This window comes from Diplotaxodon limnothrissa, linkage group LG3 (assembly GCF_057381915.1).
Source record: "Diplotaxodon limnothrissa isolate DT_005_m linkage group LG3, D_limnothrissa_male_GT1.1, whole genome shotgun sequence".
NCBI lineage: Eukaryota > Metazoa > Chordata > Actinopteri > Cichliformes > Cichlidae > Diplotaxodon > Diplotaxodon limnothrissa.
The window spans coordinates 69,305,614-69,325,359 of NC_140598.1; the positions used below are offsets into that span (position 1 = coordinate 69,305,614).

A 19,746-nucleotide genomic window follows, 5' to 3' on the forward strand; every position below is an offset into this window, starting at 1 on the left:
GGAAAGGGCCAGAAAACATCTCTGCAGACCCTTCACATTGCAACTGCTTCCTTCAGGAGGCACTACAGAGCGCTGTTTACTAAAACCAGCTGCCAAAGACAGTTTCTTCCCCCAGGCTGTCATGCTGATGAACACTGAGAAATAGCCCACTGTTATATCATTCAAGGTAACAGTGGCTTAGTATTACACTATTAAAATGAGTGTCTAAGATTCATCCAGGGTTGCACTATGTTCACCCCATTTATAGCTATGTAACTTGTAAAAGAGCAAGAGGTTTTTTTTTTTTTAAAACAAAACAGGTTTTTTGCATAAAAAAAAAAAAAACTTGAACTGGAGTCAAACAAACTTGGCCAAACAGATTCTGATATATAAACATGTCCAAGTCAATGTTTATCATGTCATGACATATTTCATGTCACAAGTTGCATTTATCATTCTCTGTATGACAAAGTGATCTTCCACCAGTCTTCGCTTGTGTGTTCACGGGCTGATGGACTCTGCAGTCGATTTCACATCTTATAGTAAGTGCGCGTGCGCGCGCGCACACACACACACACACACACACACACACACACACACACACACACACACACACACGAGAGAGGTCACAATCCTCAAACTTTAGACAGATTTTTTATTATAACCTAATAGTGAGAAATCAATACAGACAAAAAGGTTCCGAGGTCAATGCTTTACTACTACAGGTTGAACATGTGAATCTCATATTTATCATAGCAATGGAAATCAATGGAATTTAAGTAATGTTCCTACTGTCAATAAAAGAAAAAAAAAGAAAAAAAAATCAAACACAATGTAGCTTAAGAAAAAAAAAAAAAAAAAGTTCTCCCATCTTAATTTCACAAATGTTTTCATCTGATCCCGAACAGAAAAGTGGAACCATGAGAAGGAAGAGATGGTCCTCGTTTTCAGGCTTCAAGCACTCACATTTGTTTAGCCGTCGCTGCAGTTATGAGGCATACTTCCACTAACACAAATACACTAAACGCACATAATACATTAGAAGCTGCTGAATACACTTTAAGTTCTATTAACAGAAGACTCACCTTTACAATAAGCACCATGCACTAATGTAATGTGTTCAGGCTATGTATGTTTTTTTCAGAAGGGCAAAAATTCAGTTGTGGCAGTGTCACATAAGGAACCAGGCTGGACCTGCTTTTACATACTTGCTAACTGCAGCTATACCACAGCGTGTTACAAGACAATGAGAGATGGGAAACTGAGCCACTGTTTGGACTGGAGTGTGAATTAGGACCTGGAAGAAGATCAAAGCATATTGTGAATGTATCCAACCATTTAGACTTAAATGTTCTGCTTACTGTGCCCACCCACCCACATACAGAGCGCTGACTTTAGCTTCAAACAACAGCAATGAGATTCACTGTGTGACGTTTACATGGCACTTCGGCTAGCCTACCTGCTTACTGTAAATCAGCTCTGCCCTGACTGCATGGGACAAGCACTAGTATGTATACCGTGCCCGCTCCGCGCCGGGATCCCGCGGATTTTCATAGGTAGAACTTCTTGGGAGGGCGGTCACCGGAGAAAGGCGCGAACGCTCATATGTATATCCATCTGCTTCGGCAGCAACTCTCCGAATCGGACTCCGGTCACGTGCGTAGTATGAAGAGACTGGGGCTGGTGGAGGAGGGAGGGGAGGGCGCTCGTATGGGTTGACATTAGAGGGAGGCAGACGCTCTCTCATTATAGCCGTGGAGGAGGACGCTGCTGGAGCAGGCAAGGGGACAGCGCGGCGTTCCTCGAAATAACTGCCTCCGTAAGTATTGGCCCTGTACTTCTCGTAGTAGTCCACAACCCCGTACGGATCTCTTTCCTCATAAGGCGACCGTCGCACCGGGTAGGCTGGGAACGCGCCATAGAGTGAGCCGTTGCCCCTGTATGCTGCCTCGCCGCCATACATCTGAGCCATGCTATGTTCTGCAGCAGCATTTACACCATACCCCGGGTGTGGCCCATACCTCATTGCACCCTCATAGCCTGCACCTCTTCTGTACCCTGCCATGTTGCTGCTGTGACCGGAACCTCGGGAAAAACCGTGCACAGGAGCATAGCTGCCACCGTAATCTGGTTCGCCACTGAAGTCCGGATGATAACCCCTGCTGCGACCCCGCCCGCCAAATCTCGAGGCATCGTATCCATCAGACTTTGGCTCTGAACCGTGGTAGCCATTTTGGTCAAGAGGGCATTCTTTGGACCAGTGGCCTTCCTGCCCGCAACGATAACAACCCGATCTGTCTCCCATTCCCGGCGCAGTACGCAGGCGGCTAGTCGAAAGCTTCACGCTCATCAGTTTGCCTTAAAAAGAAAAGACTCAATAAGGATTTATACCTGCATTCATATTTCCTGCCTGTATCAATCAGCTAAAAGGCTGCATTGTATTCCAACAGTAGCAAGAAGACATACCTAATGATTTGAGCACTAAAAATATGGTTATTAAAGCTGAAATCCGTAACTTGAAACGCTTCTTAAACCACCGAAAACACAACAGGTAACTAATACGATGTGATCAGTGAGCGTCAATTTCAACTTGTACCCGTGGTGCGGACGTGGATCTCACCGGCGCAACCCGAGATTTATGATCCTGCGAATAAATGCGTGTCAAACACCACGTTCTACGAACAGGACTACGTCATGTCCGTTTTAATCCTGCCCTTAATGGGACTATGCATTTGGTCCGATTTGTACACTCTATGTACTTCAAATCAAATACTTGGAATAACCACACAACAGGTGTTTACCTGACGAGTGAGTCATAAATTCCAGTCTGTGTCCCTTTAAGTCCACAACACAGGCGGATATTACCAAAGACATTACGGATACCAGCTTTAAAATGATGTTGGAATTGTCTATTAAAACTTACCTTAGTTCTTTTTACTCACCTGCATTTGAGCAATAATTTACCCATCAACATAACAACAATATTGATACTACATCTTTAATCTGACTTTAATTAAATCATCAAGCCCAGCCCAAGAGTTCACCTTTAAAAGCTGTGTTGTCTAACTGATTAATGGCTTCCATGGCATCCTCCATTCTCTCCATGTGAACAAAAGCATAGTTTTTTACTATGTCACACTCCAACACAGCGCCAAACTCTTCAAACTTGGCCCTCAGCTCCTGGTTGGTACAGGCAATGTTGCCAACGTGCAGTTTGGTGGATCCCCTTGACTTGCCACGACTTAATTCCACGTTCATAGGCTGGCCATTCAGCTCATACTGGTGGAGATTGCGGATGGCTTCCTCTGCCTCTGTTTTGTCATCCATGTGCACAAAGCCAAAGTTCTTGACAATTGAGCATTCTGCAATCTTGCCATACTGAGAGAAGAGAGAGCGAAGTTCATCTGATGTGGTGTCTGGGGACAAGTTCCCTATGAATATTTTCACCATTGTGCAGGGTCCACGTCACTAAAGGAAGAGAGGAACTTCAGCATTAGTAGCATCATGACTCCGATGACTGAATTGAAACTTTTACCAGTTCATTTAACAAAATGCTATTCAGTTCAATTTTATTAATATAGCGCCAAATCACAACTCCAAGGTTATAAGGTGAACTTCTGCAATAATGAGTTTCCAGCAGTGTTGTTGAGCAATCACTACTCAAACTTTATGGACTTTTCTCCATTGACAAGGCTTCCTGGGCATGTAGGAGTGAGGACCCCTACTAGTTAACTGTATAGAAAGTCTCCACGTAATCTCATGGGGACAACACGAACAACACTGGTACAGTCCGCACAGAATAGAGTGGCAGCAATACTAACAAAGCCAGCACTCTGACAGTATTTCATTAAAGATAACCCACTCAGCTTTAACGAGTCACCGTATGGGCCTTGAACGTCAACTGGAGAATAACGTAATGGACGCGCTCTTTGGGCAAAAGTTTAAGCGCAACAATTAAAGTTTGACGAAGGAGCTGACCAACAGACAAAGCTGCAGTGGACTGGATTCAGCGGAGCCATTTCTATCGGCTGTTTAGTTTACAAAGAACCAGCGTGGTGTGCGGAGTCCAAAGGAAACGCGCGAACGAGCCATTAGCAAGCACAGCAGTGCCCGCGCGGTGCTTAACCAGACACTGAGCATGCAGCCGAAAAAAGTCGTTAGCGGCACCGCTAAATAACATCACCGCAGCTTATCTGATTACAATGTGCATCAAAACCTGACAAAACACTTACACACTTAAACTTACCGCACTATACTATGCCTGCTTTGGTTACTCTTACGTAACGTCACAACATTCAGGCTGCGGCCTTCACTACACGAGTCGCGAGGCTGTAGCTTGGATATTGGATTAGCAGATCTCTTTTACAGCAAACACTTCTGGAGCAGCTGGAACTGTGGTGCACTGGGTCACTTTCGCAACCGATTTTTGTTCCTCGCAATTACGGGGTAATACAATTCATACCTGTTAAAAGTCGCACTCCTCGTCTCCTCCCTCGGAGAATGAAATGGCGGCTAGCGCGTTGGCAGGCAAATACATACAGCTAACCCCGCTAGCGCTTTTTGGGAGGGACTAGCTAGCACCGAAAGCTAAGCCATGGCGTCTCCACATGCAGAGCAAAGGAAACCAAGGCAGGAGAATAGGCAAGATGGAGGATATACTTCGTGACTACGTGTAAAATAGTTTTTTTCTAAACATTATTATCAGTACTTGAACAGTGACATTTAAGAAATCCGACTTGCTTTGGAAGATTAGCACCTAATCACGCTGATAAAAAGTGAAAAAGGTTCTTTCATACAGTCGCTGGATCACATCATTGGGTCTTTGAAAGCGTTCATGCGGAGACACAGCCCACTCAAAGCTGGATCTGTAGCCTGGAGTTTGGAGGTCCCATCTCGGTTCGCGGAGCAAAGTTTTCAAGTTAACTGGACTACCACATACAGATTAGTGTCAATGCGTTTCGTCCAATATGTTCTGATATGAAAACCTTATTGATAACAACGTAGCGAAAGAGGGGGCAATTTCGTTCTGATCCATCCCAGTTTGGGCACAGTGGATCGTCCTGTATACTCTACCATCCGCAGCAGAATAAAACACACATGACCCAAACTGTGGCTCAGCACATAAGGCTGTTTTGGTTTGTCAAAAATAATTTTTATTTCTCCTGGCTTGTCCCGGTGACTTCTCTCTCTTTTAAATGGAATGGAATTGTTAAGATTTAAATGGAATCTTAACACAATGAAGAGACAGGGGTTAGTGTTTTTTCTCCCTAAAATCTGCACTGAAAAGTTTAATTCAACTGTGGCTCTACATCAATGAAGAGCTTTAAACAAACAAACAAACAAACAAACAAACAAACAAAAAACAGAATTTCAAAGAAATATAGATTTTAAATAGGTGAAGAATGGCCTTTCATGGAGACTTTCTTTTTTACAAGACATCGTCTTGAACATTAACCTTGAGCCCCTATTTGGACAAATAACTGGATTTTATTTTCTGATATTCATACTTGGAGCATTTTTAGAACAAAATACCAAAAGCCACACCACTGCATTCATCATACTCAAGTAAAAAACTGAAACGAGCATGACCAAAATAATTTTGGCTTTATTAAAAATCATTAACTTCAGATTTTTTTTAAAAGGTATATTAATATTTTTTCAGCTAGTATGAAAAATACAAACTTCAAATCCACTCATAAGCAAAACAAGGAAAGGCACCTTCAACAGTACACAGGACGTGCCTCACAACTTCTACAGCTCTGCTCCGTCCCCCCACAGACTTGTTCCTACTCAGTGTTACATGGATACAATAGAGATCTCACACACCGTGGCTCGTTTCTGTTGTTGGCTACAGGCAGTCAGCACCACTATCATCGGGAAGAAAACCGTTTGTCAGTTGCACAATCCATATCAGCTAGCAGTCTCACTTTGGTGTCACTTAGTTGAAGAATTTTAGCCCAGCAGACACCTCAATTATTAGAAAATGAACAAATAGCAGAACCCACAGACACATTTAAATGAGAAAAAAGCTGGAATGTTTATGATCTCCAGGCTTAACTTTGGTTTAAACTCAAAGTATCCCTCTGTAAATGCTAACTGAACGCTAGACTGCACACACATCCATTTCCCTGCTGCTGCCTTTAGCCTTTTAATCCACTACAGAGGGAAACGCTGCACCATTCGATTCCACACGTCTGGCTTTACCTGTTATAAAATACACATTGAGAGTTACCGCCCGCTGCAGCAATGATGCTGCAGCAATGATGCTGCAGCAATGATGCTGCAGCAATGATGCTGCAGCAATGATGATCATTTGTAACACTTTTTTCTCTTTATCCAAATTCGTTTTACTGACACACATGTCAAATGTGTGAAAGCGCAAAATCCAATTCTTCTGTGCAACAGGTAACCTATGCCATTATGTGGAATGAGGTATGCTTCATGCAATCTTAAAAAACAAAACATGTATTAACTGAACAAGAATATGTCTAAATGACAAAGAAAGACCAAAAATTATTATTTGCCGATTTGAACAATTTGCAACAAATGATGAGAGACATGTAAAGAAAGAAAGACTTGGCTAAAACCCGAGCTGAAAACCTGCAGAGTAAGAAAAATGTCAAAGTGTGACATTTGCTAATCGCCCCTTCAGAAAACAAGCTAGGGGAACATGGCTGAAAAGGACGAGTCGTCTGCAGGCCACTGGCATCTCAGATGCCTAGAAGATACGGACACCATTTTCCAAACAGAGTCTCTTTGCCGTACATCAACGCAGACTGAAGGAATCACACTTGAAGTGACGGCAAAGGAAAAGTCTTGCAGTTCACAGACAGACCTAGAAAGAGAGCACAGCATTCCTGAGAAACAGTGCTGACACTTACCACAACTTTAAAAGATTCAGAACGTTAAAAACAGTCCAAGTTCAGACAAACACAGAACCGCGTCAGTGCCCGCTGACTGCTAATGTCTTAAAGTAACGTTATGGACTGTGGTGCTCACCTGGCTTTAGTAAGGCGCATAACGTGATGCATAATGACCCTTGGGTCGTGCAGCTGTGTATGAGCTCCTGGAGGCAGAGGCAGGCGACAGTTGTGTTCGCTCATAGGCAAAGCCAGCCGATGGGACAGCTGCTCGTCTGGTCGGGGTGTGCTCACCTGTGTAGCATGCGGCAGGCGCTTGAGGCGGAGGCAGGGCCTGACGCTCAAAGGGATCTACACTGGATGAGAGCTTTGAGATGGAGGAAGGTGGGGGAGGGGGAAGGTAGGACATGCGCCGATCCTCAAAATAGCTTGAGCCAAAAGGATGAGCTCTGTACTTCTCATAATAGTTGACGCTGCTATAGAAATGGTCACGATCAAAGGCTGGTGACCTATCAGCATAGGAGCCTGGTGCTCTGCTGCTGTACCGATCCCCTGGCTCAGAGGCGTAGCCGCTAAGCCTGTGGGGAAGAGGTGGAGGCAACCCACCTACGTAACTAGCCGGACTATATGCAGAGCCACTCATGTAATCAGCTGCTGCAGGTGAGGCCATCCCGTAGCTGCCATAACTTGGGAGACCGTGTGGCGGGGCCTGGGCGCCGCGGCCTCTCATGCCGTCACTGTGGCTACCGTTCCGAGCGACTGGACAGTCTTTCGACCAGTGGCCGTGTTTCCCGCAGACAAAGCAGCCCGTATGATTTCCCATTCCCGGGGCAGTGCGAAGCCGACTGGTGGATAGCTGTACGCTCATCAGCTTGCCTTGTAAGGAAAGAGAAGACACGCATGAGACCGTGGGGACTCTGACACGGAAAGCTTCTTAACGACCATTAAACACGTTAAAGCGACAATGACTGAGAAAAGCGAAAAAACGTGCAGGTGACTGAATGACAGTGCAGTGCCCATTCATCAAGTACACTGCCACTGGTTTTACAAAAAGACCTTCCAAACTTGTGATTATTTTTAGTTAACTCGTCAGTTAAAGCAACGGTTATCTATACTCTGTGGAAATACATCAGCAAGAGGACTTTACTTATCCTTACGGCGGCAAAATAGAATCCAAAATCGCATGTACAGAGAAGACAACTTGCACTCCCCTGCCCGAGCGTTCACCTTTGTAGGCTGTGTTGTCCAGCTTACTGATGGCTTCCATTGCATCTTCGACTCGCTCCATGTGAACAAAGGCATAGTCCTTAACAATGTCACACTCCACCACTGGGCCAAACTCTTCAAACTTGGCCCTCAAAACGTCACTAGTGACCTCTTCCCCGAGGTTGCTGACATGCAGTTTGGTGGTGGACTTAGGCCTCCCTTTGCTCATTTCCACATTCATGCGCCAGCCGTGCAGCTGGTGCTGGTGGAGGTTTTTGATGGCCTCCTCTGCCTCGCTCATGTTGCTCATGTGTACAAAGCCGTAGTTTTTGACAGTGTCACATTCTGTGACTTTGCCGTACTTCTCGAAGAGTTCCCGTAGCTCCTCTGCTGTGGCATTGCAGGCAAGGTTGCCAATAAAAATTTTCACCATGATGAATTCTGTGTATCCTAGAAGATCAAGAAATATGTCTGTTAGGAACACATTCCATACTTATTGATCTAAAAGGATGTGAGGGCCATTGCCCATTTCTGTTGGCTAACAATGTCATGAAATTGCTGCCTTATACAAATAAATACAAACTAAATCTAAAAGCAATTGTTCAGCTAATACAAAGGCCTTCGCAAACATTAACAAGGCAGGGCATGTTTGCTTAAACTGTTGAATGTGTTCACACCAAACATCAATGAGGACAGGCCAAAATCAAGTCACATAAAAGGAGAGAATCATTCACTCAGCTTTCACCAGCTTCTTTTATTAGACCGCAGAAGATTCAACGTGTGGACTGTCTGTGGTGGTCAGAATGATGTCCATGTCAGACACTGGCAGGATAGCTTCTTATTTGTACTCATCACAGGCGATCTGACATGTGTGACTACTTGAGTGGTCAAGTGTACACACAGAGACTACACAATTCATTTAAACTGTAACTACATGTTGCTGCTGCAAAATGATCGGCAGATGAGAAGAGCTGAATTCGGGGCTGTGACAGGAGCTGCTTTGGGGCTGAGTGACATAAACAGACTTTTGCTGAGCAGATGTGCTAACTTTTGTGTGTGTGTATGCTGTATTTGGAAAAGTACCACCTTCATATTACACTGCCTTCATTTGTCAGCGGAGACATGTCAACACCAGTTTTGCACTCGTAAAGTAGCTAGCTTGTTAGCACTAATCCGTATGTTACATTAATCACACGATAACGAACCCTAACGCCCCAGGTACGTGTTGCTCCCAATTTCTAAACTATGTAAACTGCGTTTAGTTCGCAACTCTTCACCATTCATCCACTGCTATTTATAATTTTTGACTGTAATACGTCCAGGAAGCTAATGCTCGCTAGCCGCAGAGTCACTCACTTTGGCCTGTTAATTAATTTTCTTCTTTAATAAACACCACAACGTAAGTTTTACATCGCACACATAAAGAGTCGTGTCACGTCTTCACACCAAAACCCCCAGCTCACCTATAAAGAGACGTAGGCCTCGATACCAATGAATGAACAATGAAATGACGCCACTGTACCGTCCGCGTTCTCTTCTTCTCCTGTTGTTTTGATTGGTAGTTAGCAAACCAGCTTGGAGCCGTTCGCCCTCTACTGGCCTGGAGTGCGAACAAGTCAATCGGCGCCAAAAGTGATCGAGCTCGTTGACCACAGCATATTTTTTTTTAACCATTATAAAAAAGGACATTAGATATAAAATTTACTGAAAAAAAACCCTAAAGCATAAGCAATCAGTTCAACCTGCCATGTTGTTGTTGTTTTTGTTTTTTACAAAGGCAGGGCAGCCAGCAGAGCAAAAGGAAGCTGCGACATGAAAATCAAACATGGAGATAAAGGAAAGATGGGAGCAGGAAGGCCCTTGAGTATTTCACCTTATTTAACATTTCTGTACTATTGTTATTTAATAAGATGTTCTTATACAAAGGGTTTCTGTGTGCAAAAAAAGAAAAAAAAAAAAAACAGAAATGAGCTGCACTTTTGTGGCTTGTACACTGGGAGGCTCCAGTAAAGGTTTGAACCATTGACTGTAGAAAACTATGTGTCTACAGGGAGTGCAGAATTATTAGGCAAATGAGTATTTTGTCCACATCATCCTCTTCATGCATGTTGTCTTACTCCAAGCTGTATAGGCTCGAAAGCCTACTACCAATTAAGCATATTAGGTGATGCGCATCTCTGTAATGAGAAGGGGTGTGGTCTAATGACATCAACACCCTATATCAGGTGTGCATAATTATTAGGCAACGTCCTTTCCTTTGGCAAAATGGGTCAAAAGAAGGACTTGACAGGCTCAGAAAAGTCAAAAATAGTGAGATATAGTGAGGGATGCAGCAGTCTCAAAATTGCAAAGCTTCTGAAGCGTGATCATCGAACAATCAAGCGTTTCATTCAAAATAGTCAACAGAGTCGCAAGAAGTGTGTGGAAAAACCAAGGCGCAAAATAACTGCCCATGAACTGAGAAAAGTCAAGCGTGCAGCTGCCAAGATGCCACTTGCCACCAGTTTGGCCATATTTCAGAGCTGCAACATCACTGGAGTGCCCAAAAGCACAAGGTGTGCAATACTCAGAGACATGGCCAAGGTAAGAAAGGCTGAAAGACGACCACCACTGAACAAGACACACAAGCTGAAACGTCAAGACTGGGCCAAGAAATATCTCAAGACTGATTTTTCTAAGGTTTTATGGACTGATGAAATGAGAGTGAGTCTCGATGGGCCAGATGGATGGGCCCGTGGCTGGATTGGTAAAGGGCAGAGAGCTCCAGTCTGACTCAGACGCCAGCAAGGTGGAGGTGGAGTACTGGTTTGGGCTGGTATCATCAAAGATGAGCTTGTGGAGCCTTTTCGGGTTGAGGATGGAGTCAAGCTCAACTCCCAGTCCTACTGCCAGTTTCTGGAAGACACCTTCTTCAAGCAGTGGTACAGGAAGAAGTCTGCATCCTTCAAGAAAAACATGATTTTCATGCAGGACAATGCTCCATCACACGCGTCCAAGTACTCCACAGCGTGGCTGGCAAGAAAGGGTATAAAAGAAGAAAAACTAATGACATGGCCACCTTGTTCACCTGATCTGAACCCCATTGAGAACCTGTGGTCCATCATCAAATGTGAGATTTACAAGGATGGAAAACAGTACACCTCTCTGAACAGTGTCTGGGAGGCTGTGGTTGCTGCTGCACGCAATGTTGATGGTGAACAGATCAAAACACTGACAGAATCCATGGATGGCAGGCTTTTGAGTGTCCTTGCAAAGAAAGGTGGCTATATTGGTCTCTGTTTTGTTTTTGAATGTCAGAAATGTATATTTGTGAATGTGGAGATGTTATATTGGTTTCACTGGTAAAAATAAAAAATTGAAATGGGTATATATTTGTTTTTTGTTAAGTTGCCTAATAATTATGCACAGTAATAGTCACCTGCACACACAGATATCCCCCTAAAATAGCTAAAACTAAAAACAAACTAAAAACTACTTCCAAAAACATTCAGCTTTGATATTAATGAGTTTTTTGGGTTCATTGAGAACATGGTTGTTGTTCAATAATAAAATTATTCCTCAAAAATACAACTTGCCTAATAATTCTGCACTCCCTGTATATGTCAGGTCGGGTATCAGATGCCACCTCTCTGGGGACATCTCAGGCCCTCTAAGGCATGGAGGCCTATCTCCCCCCACCACTCCCCCTGCCAGTGGCAGACGCCTTCAGAAATCGATGCATTGGTGGTTCTTTGTGTCCGGGGATGGGCGTCCAGGTACACACCAGTTCACTCCTGGTGGCTGCTTGTCGGGGCCTGGAGCCTGGGGGTGGGGTGCCCTCGGCCTCTTGGCCTGGGGCTCGGTCACTCTGGCACAGCTGATGGAGCTCACGGGCACGTCGCTGCAACCCCCCCTGGCTTCTGCTCTGCGGCTGACCCCTCATCTGGGACTCTCCTCAGCTCTTTCCGGGATAGTGGCACGGTTGCCCCTCTGTTGGTCTTCCTTGGTCTCTTGTGTTCTGAGGGCCTCTGGATGGCTGGAGCCTGGATCTCCTCCATACCTGCTTCATGCCCTGGAGGACGGGGCTATGGCCCCCCCACACCCTCTAGCAGATCATTACATGAAGGAACCTTTTAAATACAAGCGCGTTCATGCTCACAGGTGTACACACGGGTGATCACACCCACAAACTACACCCTTTTTGGCTGCTACCTCAAAGCACACTGTGCTCTGTCAATTTTACATTTTACACAATAATATTCAATATTTAGTATTTACAGTTATATTCACATAGATCATCGCAATGATGTTGTTTATTATATTGCTCTCTTTTTCTTTGCTTGTTTTCTATTTTTTCTTTCAACAGGTGATCCAGGTGATTGATAGATGGATTTTTTGTCTGTTTGTTTTGTGGGTTTTTGTTTTTTGCCCTTTATCGCCGTCCCTCTTCCCCACTGTTTTTCTTTCCCTCTTTCTTTTCCCCAGTCAAGTCTGTCCCATGTTCAGCAAGTGAAAATAAAATAAAATAAACAATAGAAGCAAAGGTGAATCAAATAGATCAATAGGCTGGGATGGTCCATTTGGTAAAGTAAATCCGTTGGGCATCTTTCTTTGCCTTTAGACAATAATTCTGATGGCAAAAGAATCTAACAGTACAGGCAAGAGGAAAAACGAAAAAAAGATTACAGCGATTGAATAATGAGCTGGGGGGGAGAGAGAGAGACGTCGTCCTTGACAACTTCCTACCAGACCCGTGGAAGTGGAAGCTTCAGTGAAGAAAGATTCCTGCTCCCAGCCGTTCATTGGCTCGGCATTTTAAACCCCTAAAGGGTCACCTGGCCTGTAACTAAACAGGGCCAATAAAAAAAAATCACAAGAATAATACAAACATTTCCACCAGTTTATCTTAATACATTAACTTATTCTTGTGTACACAGTAATTCATAAATAAATAATGTATCAATAAAGATTGATCTAAACAGTTTAACTGCTATGTGCAGATAAAGGTTGCATAGCTTTAAAACATTTGCTATCCAGCAAATATCAGTCAAACTCAACACAAAAGGAAACATAACAATCGTTCAAATTGTTTGGACCGGTGATCCAAATCAACTGGCGTTGGTCAAACAGATGTGTGGTAGACTTACTTTGAAGGAGCTGCTACCGACAAACCAGCAAATAAACACCAAATATTTCATCTGTGACATTTGTGAGGTTTCCTCAAACACACTCCGTCAGTCTTGTTGCTGTTGAACGACAAACTATTTAAAAACGTCGCGGGTTTACCTGGTCATATTCTCATTCACGGGGCGCTCGCCAAAACAAAAGCAAACAATTAGCACCACGCCGATGCTGTTCACAGGACAGCAAGAGTAACGATCAGGAGCATCTTGTCTTCGTTATCGTGCCCCTCGTACGTGTTATTACTGCGATTTCAGTGTTTTCGCTTCACAACTAAAGTGTGCAGTTTACTTTGTGTGCACTCAAATGGAGTCAAGTCAATTAGCGCCACCTGTGGTCAAGTGCCATAGCCTACAGCCAGATTAACTTGTGACACACATCTGCAGTAGAGGCGGAGTGGCTGCTCTCACACCTGGAGCATCCAAATCGACCCACAAACACGCTGAAAGATGCAATGCCATCAATGTGGATTGTCAAGACTGAGAGACCTCTGCCCTCCCCAAACCCTCAAACCCTCCTACCCACCTCGACATACAAACTCTGTGTGGCTTCACGTGTTCTGTTGATGTTTACATGATCGAAATAACTTGAACACAAACACAAACAAAGAGGAAGACCGCACCGGAAGGAAACAACTACAAGTCCCAGCATCCTCTGTGTTTAGGGAGCAGTAGTGAAAGTGAAAGTATTGAGCCTCCGTTCAGAGCAGCAGGAGGAGGAAGGTGGAGCTGAGGCAGGTGAGTGTTTACATGAATATGTTTCTTCTTATGACATAAAATAATTCCACGCTGTTCGTGTCTGTGGGTGAAATGTGAGGCCGGTCGGCTCCTCTGAGCGCTGGTTTCCTGTAAGTAGAGAGGAAGTGAGTTTAGCTGAGCCTCCGTTTAGTGTGAGAGAGCAGGAGGAGAGTGAGAGCTGTGCTGAGGCAGGGTGAGTGTTAACACCGCTCTGACATTACTGTGTCTCTGTGGCGGGAACAACAGGCTCCGTCAGTGGAGGCAAAAATAATCTCAAGTTATTAGCCAATGAGCGTGCGGATTCACAGAAAGCCCCGCCTTTATCACGGGACTTTAAAAACCACATTGGCGACAGAAACTCCGTGAGTGGAGTTCAGGGTGACGTCATGAATCTGTGACGTTTGAGCTGTTGTGATATTTTGATACCACGGTAGCATTTACAGGATATTGCTTTGTAGTGAAAACTGTTACTCAATAAGGCCCATTCACTAGTTGTTTTTCTCTTTCTCTCTGACCCAAGAATTGATGTGTAAGAATCACAGGCTGGTACCCCAAGGTCGAAAATACCACAGAGACGAGACCACTTCCTTACTCCCATCCTCCCTTCTTTATCTCTTAGAAAAAGGCTCGTTAAAGGCCAGGTGGTTTGTTTCAGAATTCACTAATGAAAGAACTCTGTATTCTATGTCTAGGAGTGTATTTTGCTGGGATGATCATAAATTGTAGCTGAAGAGAGAAACTACACAAAGGATACTTCTTTGCTCACAAGGCAGGAAGACGTTTCCTTATTTGGTCTGTACCGGTTTGAACTGAGAATCTGCTGACACACGAACCTTTTTCCTCTATATAAGCTGTTGTATGATAAATAAACCTCTGAGTCAGTTTGGAATGACACCTAGAACGGTCTCCGTGTCTTCTTGTTCTTCTGAACTGCTCCCGGTACTCCGGCCGGTACCGTGATTGCCCGTTGATCATGCATGAGAATATTTTAATTTTGTTATATGTTAAAGGATGAACTCTGCTTATTGGTGCCCACGCTTTAGGAGGAAACTCGATCTATGACAGAGATTTCCTTCATGAGCCACTTCCTGTTCTCAGTCCCAGCGTCCTGATCACCGAGGTTTCTGTTGCTCTGATATCTGATATTGATTATATTGGTAAACAGGCTGTAGCATAAACATCAGGTCTGTTCTGAAAACTGGCTTTATTTTTTCAAAGTAAGGGAATATCTGTGGTCTGATACCGCGGGCTCATGGGCTAAGGACTTGGATTGACAAGTCAAGCGCAGATGATTGTGTTGTTTCTTATAAAGGCTTGTGTGTGTGTGCCTTCCTGTGTGTGTCCTTGTGTCAGTGGAACTGAATCAGTGTGTTAGAGAAAGTGCTCCTCTGCTGTGCCGTCATCGTGTGGATGCTTCTTTTAAAGTTGGAACTCATGTCTTTATGATCTGCTTCATTTCATTGAACCTTTATTTCTAACCATGAAGTCCCTTTGAGGTTACAGCCTCCTGGTTAGGTTTAGGCTGTTATTGTGCTTCAGGCTGAAATATGAGGAGTAAGGAGTGGGGCTGGTTAGCCCTCATGACCCTCACCATAACACATACGTCACAGGACACTGTTTACCACAGAAACTCCATGAAATGATCAATGAGAACTTTAGAAACCCGTCAGTGTGATGCTTCCAGTACAACAGCACCTCTGAGTGTGTGTGTTTGCCTCTCAGACTAACTCCACCCTGACATCAAGAAGATGGAGGAAGAGGATGGAGCAGGATCTGCAGCATCCAGCTGTGTGTCTGTGAGGAGTGACTGGTCCAAAGGAGAACCTCTAAACTTCAGTAATGAACCTGCAGCAACAATGTAAGAGAGCTGCTGACTCATTTATTCAGTGTAAATAATGATTTTTGATGCAGTGGGAGAAGAAAAATGACAGAAACATTTTTAAAAATAAGGATTAAAATATTAAAAACTATGTTTTTGAGTTTCCTGATGTAGTACAAAAATATATGAACATAACTGTATATAGGACAGATATTTTACGGTTCTTTTAGGCAGCACCAAAAAACAAAAAGACTATTTTTAAGCTGTCTGAGGTAGTGAGTCAACATGTCACACTGGGTCAAAGGTCAGGGAGTAAAAGTGTGTTTTAAAGGAGGTTTAAAAGCAGCGAGTGAAGGAGCCTGTCGAGGTAAATCGTCCCATAACTGATCAAATTCAGTTGGTGGACCTCTGTGTGAAATCAAGCATCTGGTTCACAGAGAGGATAACCCTCACATGGGCTGTACAACATTATATAGGGAGACAAAAACAGAGCTTATCGTAGCCATCGCTCTCTCGCATGGACGTGGCAGTCTTGCTGTCTGCTGCGAATCCTCCCCGTACCTCCGTGACCTCGTCTGGTATCTGCTCCCTCCTCTGTAAGAGACAGTAAAGGAAAACACGTCTCTGCCTAGTCTTGAAAATCTAATCTTATCATCCATTGTTCTTCTAGGGCCTCTTCTTCTTGTGGCCTCAGCTAACTGCTAATATTTAAATGGCTAACATTAACATGTGTGCCAGCCAGGTTAACATTTATGATGAACTATGATTAATTAACTGATGTTGAAACTGGAGCTTTACTGACCTCTGAAATTCCTCCTAAAGTGTTATTCAGTGTTGTGACAGTCAGCTGCTTCAGCTGCTGCTGGGATGGGCTGTGGCAAAGAGAACAGAGAAAATCCAAATCAGAGTTTTTCTCTGAATTAAAAGCAAGGAAACAACAATATATTCTACATGGTGAAACTGATGGTTTATGGTGTTTGGGTCTGTTTTTCTGTATTTATGCTGATAAAGTGTAAACTCAGATGAATTATACCATCAAATGTTAAAGGAAAATATCAGGATGAGTGTCTGTGAGCTGAGAAGGACGTGAAGACATGGAATGTCACCTCTCTGGTGGGGAAGGAGCCTGAGTTAGTGCGTGAGGTTGAGAGGTACCGGCTAGATATAGTTGGGCTCACCTCTACGCATGGCTTGGGCTCTGGAACCTGGAGAGGGTTCTGGAGAGGGGCTGGACTCTGTCTCAGTCTGGAGTTGCCCCTGGTGAGAGGCGGCGGGCTGGGGTGGGTATTCTAATATCCCCTCGGCTTGCTGCCGGTACGTTGGGGTTTTTCCCGGTGGACGAGAGGGTTTGTTCCCTGCGCCTTAGGGTCGGGGAACGGGTCCTGACTGTCATCTGCGCTTATGCGCCGAGTGGCAGTTCAGAGTACCCAGCCTTCTTAGAGTCCCTGGGAGGGGGGGGGGGTGCTGGAGGGTGCTCCACCTGGAGACTCTGTTGTCCTGCTGGGAGACTTCAATGCTCACGTGGGTAACGACAGCGAGACCTGGAGGGGCGTGATTGGGAGGAACGGCCTCCCTGATCTGAACCCGAGCGGTGCTTTGTTATTGGACTTCTGTGCTAATCACAGTTTGGCCATAACGAACACCCTGTTCGAACATAAGAGTGTCCATAAGTGCACGTGGCACCAGGACGCTCTAGGCCGTAGGTCGATGATCGATTTTGTAATCGTATCAGCAGACCTGCGACCATATGTTCTGGACACTCGGGTAAAGAGAGGGGCTGAGCTGTCAACTGATCACCACCTGGTGGTGAGTTGGATCAGGTGGCGGGGGAGGACGCTGGACAGACCTGGTGCACCTAAACGCGTAGTGAGGGTGTGCTGGGAACGTCTAGCAGAGGCCCCAGTCCGCGAGATCTTCAACGCACACCTCCGGCAGAGCTTCAACAGCATTCCGAGGGAGACTGGGGACATTGAGTCCGAATGGACCATGTTCAACGTCTCCATTGCCGAAGCTGCTGCATTGAGCTGCGGCCGCAAGGTGGTTGGTGCCTGCCGTGGTGGTAATCCCCGAACCAAATGGTGGACACCAGAGGTGAAGGGAGCCACCAGGCTGAAGAAGGAGTCCTATCGGGCTTGGTTAGCCTGTGGGACTCCGGAGGCAGCCGACAGGTATCGACAGGCCAAGCGGAATGCGGCTCGGGCAGTGGCTGAAGCAAAAACTCGGGTGTGGGAGGAGTTCGGAGAGGCCATGGAAAAAGACTTTCGGACTGCCTCGAAGAGATTCTGGCAAACCGTCAGACGTCTCAGGAGGGGAAAGCGGTGCTCTACCTGCACTGTGTATAGTGCTGGCGGAGCGCTGCTGACGTCGACTGAGAAAATTGTCAGGCGGTAGAAGGAATACTTCGAGGACCTCCTTAATCCCACTGACACGTCTTCCGAGGAGGAAGCAGAGTCTGGGGATGAGGGGAATGACCCGCCAATTTCCGGGGGCGAGGTCACTGAGGCAGTTAAACAACTCCTTGGTGGCAGAGCCCCTGGTGTTGATGAGGTCCGCCCCGAGTTCCTGAAGGCTCTGGACGTTGTAGGGCTGTCCTGGTTGACACGCCTCTGCAATGTTGCGTGGAGATCAGGGGCAGTACCTGTGGACTGGCAGACCGGGGTGGTGGTCCCCATCTTTAAGAAGGGGGACCGGAGGGTGTGTTCCAACTACAGGGGGATCACACTCCTCAGCCTCCCTGGGAAAGTCTATGCCAGGGTGCTGGAAAGGAGAGTTCGTCCGTTAGTCGAACTTCGGATACAGGAGGAACAATGCGGTTTTCGTCCTGGTCGCGGAACACCGGACCAGCTCTTTATCTTCTCGAGGATACTTGAGGGTGCATGGGAGTTTGCCCAACCAGTCTACATGTGTTTTGTGGACTTGGAGAAGGCATTCGACCGTGTCCCTCGGGGTGTCCTGTTGGAGGTGTTGCGGGAATATGGGGTGTCTGGCCCATTGCTACGGGCCATTCGATCCCTATACAACCGTTGCAAGAGCTTGGTTCGCATTGCCGGCAATAAGTCGGACTCGTTCCCGGTGGGTGATGGGCTCCGCCAGGGCTGCCCTTTGTCTCCGGTTCTGTTCATAATTTTTATGGACAGAATTTCTAGGCGCAGCCAAGTGGCGGAGGGCTTTCGCTTTGGTGGCCTCAGAATCTCATCTCTGATTTTTGCAGATGATGTGGTTCTGTTGGCTTCATCGGGTGAGGGCCTCCAGCTCGCACTGGAACGGTTCGCAGCCGAGTGCGAAGCAGCGGGAATGAGGATCAGCACCTCCAAATCTGAGGCCATGGTTCTCAGCCGGAAAAGGGTGGAGTGCCCACTCCGGGTCGGGGATGAGTTCCTGCCCCAAGTGGAGGAGTTCAAGTATCTCGGGGTCTTGTTCGCGAGTGATGGGAGAAGGGAGCCGGAGATCGACAGACGGATTGGGGCTGCAGCTGCAGTAATGCGGACGCTGCACCGGTCCGTCGTGGTGAAGAGGGAGCTGAGTGTAAAAGCGAAGCTCTCAATTTACCGGTCGATCTACGTCCCTACCCTCACCTATGGCCACGAGCTGTGGGTAGTGACCGAAAGAACGAGATCGCGGATACAAGCGGCAGAAATGAGCTTCCTCCGAAGGGTGGCTGGCCTCTTCCTTAGAGATAGGGTGAGAAGTTCGGCCATCCGGGAGGGGCTCAGAGTAGAGCAGCTGCTGCTCCACATCGAAAGGAGCCAGCTGAGGTGGTTCGGGCATCTGACAAGGATGCCCCCTGGGCGCCTCCTGGGTGAGGTGTTCCAGGCATGTCCCACCGGGAGGAGGCCCCGGGGCAGACCCAGGACACGTTGGAGAGATTATATCTCTCGGCTGGCCTGGGAACGCCTTGGTATTCCCCCGGATAAGCTGGAGGAGGTGGCTGGGGAGAGGGAGGTCTGGGCCTCTTTGCTTAGGCTGCTGCCACCGCGACCCGGCC

The 19,746-nt window shown here is 46.0% G+C and overlaps 2 protein-coding genes and 1 pseudogene across 4 annotated transcripts in view; 1 reads left to right on the top strand and 2 right to left on the bottom strand.

Annotated features, from left to right (window-relative positions):
• Positions 1-683: 683 nt before the first annotated feature.
• Positions 684-4,639, bottom strand: rbm4.1 (RNA binding motif protein 4.1). 2 transcript variants are annotated; one of them, XM_085351149.1, is made up of 4 exons: positions 4,442-4,639; positions 3,024-3,447; positions 1,439-2,337; positions 684-1,276 (listed from the first exon to the last, which is right to left on the bottom strand). In XM_085351149.1, the coding sequence occupies exons 2-3, from the start codon at positions 3,427-3,429 to the stop codon at positions 1,484-1,486; spliced, it is 1,260 nt and encodes a 419-aa protein (XP_085207275.1). In that variant the 5' UTR covers positions 3,430-3,447; positions 4,442-4,639; the 3' UTR covers positions 684-1,276; positions 1,439-1,483. The 2 variants fall into 2 exon arrangements, with proteins under 2 accessions (XP_085207275.1, XP_085207274.1); XM_085351148.1 differs by having other exon boundaries at positions 684-2,337.
• Positions 4,640-6,507: 1,868 nt separating this feature from the next.
• On the bottom strand, positions 6,508-9,558 carry LOC146637669 (RNA-binding protein 4.1-like). Its single transcript, XM_085351150.1, has 4 exons — positions 9,509-9,558; positions 8,067-8,495; positions 6,979-7,715; positions 6,508-6,814 (listed from the first exon to the last, which is right to left on the bottom strand). The coding sequence occupies exons 2-3, from the start codon at positions 8,476-8,478 to the stop codon at positions 6,985-6,987; spliced, it is 1,143 nt and encodes a 380-aa protein (XP_085207276.1). The 5' UTR covers positions 8,479-8,495; positions 9,509-9,558; the 3' UTR covers positions 6,508-6,814; positions 6,979-6,984.
• Positions 9,559-13,898: 4,340 nt separating this feature from the next.
• Positions 13,899-19,746, top strand: part of LOC146637670 (protein NLRC3-like) — a 468,635-nt pseudogene continuing 462,787 nt past the window's right edge. The window contains exons 1-2 of the transcript XR_014905464.1: positions 13,899-13,942; positions 15,665-15,800. The product of XR_014905464.1 is annotated as a protein NLRC3-like (transcript). The remainder of the gene's footprint in view (positions 13,943-15,664; positions 15,801-19,746) is intronic.

What these genes read in the sequence shown, in the direction of transcription:
- rbm4.1 (XM_085351149.1), bottom strand. Translation starts at nt 3,429, where the DNA reads ATGGTGAAAATATTCATAGGGAACTTGTCCCCAGACACCACATCAGAT. An exon ending in AGACAACACAGCTTTTAAAG is followed by an intron (nt 2,338 to 3,023) that starts GTGAACTCTTGG and finishes TTTCTTTTTAAG; the next exon opens with GCAAACTGATGAGCGTGAAG.
- LOC146637669 (XM_085351150.1), bottom strand. Translation starts at nt 8,478, where the DNA reads ATGGTGAAAATTTTTATTGGCAACCTTGCCTGCAATGCCACAGCAGAG. An exon ending in GGACAACACAGCCTACAAAG is followed by an intron (nt 7,716 to 8,066) that starts GTGAACGCTCGG and finishes TTTCCTTACAAG; the next exon opens with GCAAGCTGATGAGCGTACAG.